Source organism: Teleopsis dalmanni, chromosome 2 (assembly GCF_002237135.1).
Source record: "Teleopsis dalmanni isolate 2A chromosome 2, ASM223713v2, whole genome shotgun sequence".
Lineage (NCBI taxonomy): Eukaryota > Metazoa > Arthropoda > Insecta > Diptera > Diopsidae > Teleopsis > Teleopsis dalmanni.
In genome coordinates, this window is record NC_051847.1 from 7,889,478 (window position 1) to 7,897,152 (window position 7,675).

The 7,675-nt window shown below is 28.6% G+C and overlaps 1 protein-coding gene across 1 annotated transcript in view; it reads right to left on the reverse strand.

Annotated features, from left to right (window-relative positions):
* Window positions 1-3,812: 3,812 nt before the first annotated feature.
* LOC119682082 (putative polypeptide N-acetylgalactosaminyltransferase 9) overlaps window positions 3,813-7,675 on the reverse strand; it is a gene marked incomplete at its 5' end in the record, with an annotated part of 19,624 nt that continues 15,761 nt past the window's right edge. Inside the window, 2 exon segments of the mRNA XM_038095429.1 lie at window positions 3,813-4,713; window positions 6,654-6,761. Coding sequence (XP_037951357.1) covers window positions 4,552-4,713; window positions 6,654-6,761 — 270 coding nt within the window.

The window sequence follows — 7,675 nt, forward strand, 5'->3', positions numbered from 1 at the left end:
TATTTTACAATATTTACAGGAACAACAAAGACAGTGGCGTTCCACTTCTATAAATATTTTTCTTCAAATAATATATGTACTTTCATTTTAATATAATCACAAAGTAGCCAATAATAATAATAACCAATAATTTATAAAAATAAAACCCTATACGTTTAAACCGATTTAAGTTTATTTAGTTAAAATTAAATATTTAGCAGTCTGTGATGAACTTTGTTCAGACATGCTCATTGCAACACTTGAACTACAGCCACAGTGTCGACTAACAGCACTTAAAACAGAGAAGAGTATAAGTAACTTAGTATTTTTATGTTATTATGGAAAAAAGTATTATTTTTAAATTTTGTAGTGAATAAAAATTTGATGCAGTGTAATAGATGTAGTGTAATAGTCAAATTGCCACCTTATAGCACTACAAAAAACTAAAGAATAATTTGACAAAAATTTAAATTTAATTTAACAACTTCTGTAATAACAATTTTAATGTTAAAATAAAGAATCTTCTTTTAAGATTCCACAGATTCATTCCTTCAAAGTTAAACCAAAATTTATCTTAATTATATTACATATATATTTATTTCCATCACGTTGTTATTTCGACAAAATATAGGAAGCATATAGAGAGAATACAATATCAAAATAGACAAAAATGATATTTTTATTCTCTACAGAACCGCAGATACCTATATAACTATTTACAAGAGTCTATAGATATATTGTAATCATATTTTGATACAAACATCTTCATTTTACTTACGTATGTTATTGGTACTTATCTCAAATGTATATATGGAAAGAGGTAATTCAAAATTTTCGAATATTATGAAGTTCGAGCAGCTCGAGTACTCAAGCTACTCTTTTACCTGATTTGCTCTACATTTTATATTATTTTCTTTTGTACAACAGAATATTACTCGAATGTCATATAATGTTCAGGCATTTTACGGTAAATCTTTGTGTTTGAACTCAAGAACAAAATGCTTTAAATTGAAGAGCTCAAAGAGCTTAAACCAAATTAGAAGCTAAAGTGACAACTAACTGCTACTTAACAACATCAAAAAATGGTGGAGGAATTTTACAAATAACTCAAGAACAAAATGCTTCAAGCTGCTTTAAGTTATTATAGCTAAAGTGACCGCTAATTGCTTTAAAGTGCTACTTAACAGCACCAAAAACTTGTGGAGGAGTTTTACAAAAAATTTATTTGTATAAACAATTTTAATGTTAAAATTAAAAATTATATTTAACACACTTTAAAGTTTTTTGTAAAATAGAAAACCAATGAACCTTACTATGTATAAAATTAAATAAATAAAAATTAAATAATCTTATATTCTCATATGCTCTTCCTGCACATATTTTTATTATTTAATATTAAAGTTTTATATTTTTTATAAATTCTAATTTTATAATAATTGCTTTATATTTATTGTTTTTCATATTTTTATTAAAGTTTATATCTTTATATAAATAATTGATGGAAATGTAATGAGCTTAGTATATGACTTTTGTTTAGTTTGTAGTAAAATCTGTTTGTTTAATTTTTTACGTGTCATTAATATATATATATACATATATAGCATGTCTATAAATAATACTGCAATCTAAACTAAACGTGTATATGTAAATGCTACACATATCTATATGCATATATATGGTATATATATATACACACATCTATGGAACAAAATTTCTTTCTATAAATTAAAATTGCCATTCATTCTTGGTTAAATTTCTAAATTTAAATAAATTATTAGTTGCAATTTATTTAATATTAAATTTTTTATTTCTTGTTTAAATTATTTTATATTATTTGATTTTTGCTGTAGATTAATGAATATTTAATTTTTGTTGTCATAATTTATTACTTTTTTACAATTCATATTTGTAATTTACAGACATAAAAAGTTGAAGGCACAATATCAATTATTTATTACTAATTTATTTAATATTATTTTTTTAAATTTATTTTTAATACAATACCGTTTCAATGTTACGTTTATTTAATTAAAACAATTTTTTTTTTTGCTTATTTAATTTTTAAATACAGTTTGGCATTCTGTCCATGTGTGCAAAAAAATGCCTAATAAGAATGTTCGTTTGCTGTTATCAAAACCAATTTATATTCAAAAAAAAAATGTTAATTAATTCAGAAAAACTAATTCAATTTGGAGAGGTTGTAGTGCGATTTGTAATCCAGATATGTTTAAAGAGTAGTTTTTGCTTTGAATATGCAATTTAAATGCTTTAAGGTTAAATAATTTTTGTGCGTATTAAGAAAAAAAAAAAAAATTAAATAATGAATTAAATTTAATGACAATATGTTACATCTGTAGGTAATCTTCTGATTAAGGGAAAGGATTAATTCACCTATATACTCTATCATATTGTTAGTAATGGTCGGATTGCCGTCGCAGAGCCGATTGTCGTTTCTGACAAATAAGTCCTATTCCTTCTTCCAAGGATCGATCTATAAATAACATTATCGGTTTGGGCTAAACTACAGTAATAACTGAGTTCTGTTATCTTTCTTAAGTAATCAATAGATGACTTGCACTCTTGGTACAATCTTAGAACCAAGTATATTAGAAAAGTAACAAATATCCGAAATATTGAATGACTGAATCCTTGTAATGAATGAGAATAATTTTTTTTTCGATAAATTTTTAACTGAAACTATAGACGACCCATATTTACTAAAATCATTTGTAAGCGATTTTAGCTTAACGACCGTTTCTGGGTTTTTTAATATTTGCAGAAACACTAAATGGGCTACAACAAATTCTCAAGTAGTTAAATGTTATCTAAGTTATCTTTTGTGATTATTTACATAATATTCGTAATAATAAAACCTTGTTTAAAATCAAAGAATCTATAACAGTTTGTATGTTAAACATGAGTGTTCATATCTATCTCCTGCCCTCTAGTTCTTTTGGTTCATTAACATCATTTTATATTCTATCTGTAGTCGAAATTCTTATGTTTATCTCTGTTTACGAGGATCATCACAAAGTAGTCGTTGGGCTTGAACTTATTCTGGCTCTTTGTGGCTTATATTGGAACAAGAGTTTTTGTTGCATAGTACTTCTCGTAGGATATAATCAATTCAGTAAACATTCCCTTCAGTATGTTAATATTGCCATCATATATGTCTGTAACATATCTCTTCCTGTTAGAGTTTAAAGCTCATCATTCGATATTATGGCATAAATTTTCAAAAGTACTTATTGAAGTATTGGATTTTTCAGTTATGTGGCGAGGTCTTCATCCTAGGCTAGTTTGAGAGTTGCGGATTTTCTGTCACGTATTTTGGAGCGTTAAATTTAGTTTAGCTTTCTCAATAATTTAAGCTACAGAAGAGAAGTATCTTTGCAATTATAAGTTGTTATCGACAAATGATATGTAAAGTATGAGTTGATTCAAGCAATTTAGAATAAAAAACTTTTTAAATTAAAATTTAATTGTGGATTTGTTTAATTATTTATATTATTTAAATATTATATTGAACTTAGAATACAAAAAAGTAACAACAAATAAATAAAACAAATACTAAAATAAAATTAAACTAAATGACTAAGAAGGCTAAAGACATAAAACATAGAAGTTGAAAATTGAAAATTGAAAATTAAAGTCATTCAATTTGCAAATCAATAATTAAAATAAAGCAATTGGAATGTGCGACTTAAGTTATCACTAACCTCTTAGCATAATTATTTATAAATATTAAATATATAATGTATATATACATAAGTCCAAAATATATAGGAAAGTCATTTTTACAATTTAATCGAAAACTTAGACGTTATTTGCTGAGGAGAAAATCTTAACATTTTGTCCCTAGTTTAGATAATGAAATATAGTAAGTCAATTTTTACAAATGTGCACAAGTTAAATAAAGTCACAGAAATTACAATTAAATATAAATTACAATTAAATAAATTATTAACTAAATTATATATAAAATATTTTTAAGTAACTAAGACTTATAGTTGTAGAAATCAATTAAATGCTCACATTTTGCATTGACTCTGCCATCAAAGCTCACCTACACACAAGCGTGTATACATTGTATCGATTTATTGTATATTTAATAATATTTAATTTTTTTTTTAATTTTATTTAATTCAAATATAATTTAATTTCTATCAAATTAATTTATTGTTGATATAAATTTGTGGCGTAACTAAAATTTGTGCTTAAATCTACTGTACAACAGTCGCTTTCAAAAAAGAAATCATTTTAAATCATTTAAAAATTTAATCATTTAACTAAATTCTTGACTTCAAATTATCTTGAACTAAAGTTTTAACACGTCTCATATCGTCAAATCATCATATCATCACAAACAGGAAACGGAAATTACTTCTATTTACACCAGTAAAATTTTGTCTAAATTTTGAGTGATCAAATCAATTTTTTATAATATTAATTTTTAGTCCTATTTGTATTGCACTATTTAAAAAATTTTTCCTTCTTATGATTTTATTGCTATTTTCTGCGTCTGCGGGTCGCGATTGCTATCATATTTGTGCCATTGGCAAAAAAGTAGCCTCACAATTTCGATGGATCATAGTTCTCCAAACGCCATTGTTGTCGCAGATGACTTGTATTGCATTCTTCCATCAGTATCTTATCCTTCTTCTCGCTGATAGTCAGGCATTTGTCGGAAGAACCATGTCGCAGTTGTTTGCTGTCACTGTTATAGGACCAGAACTGTAAAAGAGAATTGTATGGATTAAAAATTGTGTAAGGAAATACTTAATGAATGTCAGCATTTGGAAATAAATAAAAAATTTATAATCATATCCAAGCCATAATCGGGAGCTACAGTAGCTGGCGACTCACGTTATAGACGAATTCTGTTAACAACTGTAGCCACCGACTGTTGCTCAATCAGGTGTAGTGCTGCAGAAATGTATTTGCTCAAATACATTATATATATTATATATTAAGTTTATATTATGTTTACGTTTAGTAATCATAAACTTAAAAATTGTTACTAAAAGTAATATTAAAATCAGCATTTTCCAACTTTATTAGGAAGACAACGGAACCACTCAAGAATTGCTGGTTTTGTAACCATATAGCTGTCATCCATATAGTTGTCATCCTGTCATTTTGAGCTGTCATCCTGTAATGTTAGGGACCTAGCCAAGTTTATAGAACTGTCAGGTTGATTTTCCTTTACCTAATGGGGGCGTCGTTATCTTCTTTTCGGTGTTGATTCTATACTGATCTAAATCTATGTACATACCAACGCCATTCCTGTGGTACCACAATGGGCTATCATTTGAGCTCAAGTCGGCTTTCTGGAGTACAAGGCCGCCACTACTACCATATATATGACCTATACCATATACATAGTAAATAGAGCACTATTACAAGGACTATGTTTGCTACGAAGAATCTTCGGTATAATGCTAGTGAAGGCTAAATATTAGTGAATATTTATTAAATATGATATAAAGAACTAAATCCAAGATGGAAATATATTAGTTCCACAGCAATTTGGACCCATTCTTCATGCTAATTCGTTAGAGAAGAAGAGAGGTCTTCTCGGGTACCGTGAATTGACGACGGAACAGCGATTTGTAAGCTATAGGTGTTAATAATACAATGGACTAGTTACACATAAAGTTGTTTGGATAAAGTTTCTGGAAGAAACCCACGCTCATGAAGAGGTGTAACATAATGCTATGATGCTGATAACTGTTAGTAAGAGTATATCCTTACAAAATGTTTTACTAAATGTAGTTTAGTGCATACTCGTATTAGGAGTTGTAGGTTCTCTAAAATAAAAATGTCTGAACTACTAGAAAATCAAGTCATCAGATCGATTTTTAGGATCTATAACTGACAAATATTTCTACTCTGTCATAGATTAGACGTCAAAAAAGAAGTGCAAGTTATGAATTATTGTAATTATAGTTGACATAAAGCTATGAGAGACATCAACATTCCAGAAATTGATCCGGCTCAGGATGATGACCATTGAAAGCGTTAGAAATGTGATATTTTGATAAATATTAAAATGTTTGAAGAATAATGTTCTGGACAAAATCAAATTAAATTTCCTTTATTCATACTAATAGTTACATTATCTTAGAATGTGCTTTCGTAAGGGTGCATTTTGGTAGCACCCTTTAAAACAAAACATTATTTATTATCTGCAGTGTTCGGCATTCTGTGTTATTTCAAAGTATACCAATTTATCTTAAGCTTGAAATATTACTAGCAAATGTTTTAAAGCAACTTCAATGCCAATTGTATTTTGAGTTGGAAAAACACAAATTTATCAAAGTCAAAATATAAAATAACAAATTTCCTTTAGAGCAAATGCTTTCAGCATTTAAAGCTGTTTGCTCCTGGTTTCTTGGAGTATTTGTGTAGTGCACTCTCTTTTGGCAACCTATCCATAACCAAAAGCACTTCGCATAGTTGCACCAAAGGAACATTCAATATTTTTAAGTAATCCCCTGTGCTTTAATGCAACCGAAATCCCTGAAGGTTCCCTAAGCCCCAAGCAGCAAGCAGCAAGCTCTACAACTGACAACGCACACTTATCGTGTACTGCATTCCAAGCAAATGTATTTCACGTTTCGATTTGCTGATTTTATTTTAGCACAAAAAAGTACATTAATAATGTTGCTTACCTGATTTCCTTTGGAGCCATGGCAGGGATACAGTATAACATCAAGTCCGGCATAATCGAGACAAGCTTCATCTCGGCGGATCTCACCAGCTTTGCTTAGCATCCAATACTGTTAGAAGAAAGCATCACGAAACAATTGCAAGGAATTCACATTCATGTCCACGAGTGTGTGTGTGTGTGTGTGTGTGTGTGCAATGTATCCATGGAATGCACCATCGGAGGCACCAACAGTAGCATCACGACCATCAGCAAAACCATAAATAAATAACAGCGTTCGTGCAGTTGAGAGTTTATGTAATGGTAACGTCATCACCAGGACCAGCATAAAAATTGTTTCAGAGTTGAGTGGAATAAAAAAAGGATGGAAATAAGTAAATAAATTTTGTTCTTCTCTATAGAAATGCACATATTAAAATTAAAATAAGAGCAAAAAGCAAATAAATAAAAAATGAAATTAAAATGAGAAATACTATATAATAAAAAGCGACGATTTAATTCTTTTTTATTATTATATTATTATTTTTTTCTTTTTTGTATCATTTTGTTATGTTGTTTCCTCTTCCGTTGAACGATACACCAAATGGCCAAAGAATATTGGCAAAACAGGGTGCGTCGTAGGAACATCAAAAGGAACGCAGTAAGAACTTAATTGTATTAAGAGATTTGTAAGTGAAAGTAGCCGATTTATTATTGGTTAGTCTAGAGTCAGTCATGAATATTTTAATTTCAACAGAATTTTAATCATAGTCCATTAAAACAAATGAAACAGAGACTGAGATACAAAATATATAACCGGAAAGTGGATAGAGAAGAGAAGGGAATGGAAAAAGAATAAGAGAAAAGAAAAAAAAGAGAAGAAGCGAGAAGAGAAGTGAATGGAAGAGAAGAAAAAAGAAAGTAGAGTAGAGCAGAATAGAATAGAGTAGAGTAGAGCAGAATAGAATAGAGTAGAGTAGAGTAGAGTAGAGTAGAGTAGAGTAGAGTAGAGTAGAGTAGAGTAGAGTAGAGTAGAGTAGAGTAGAG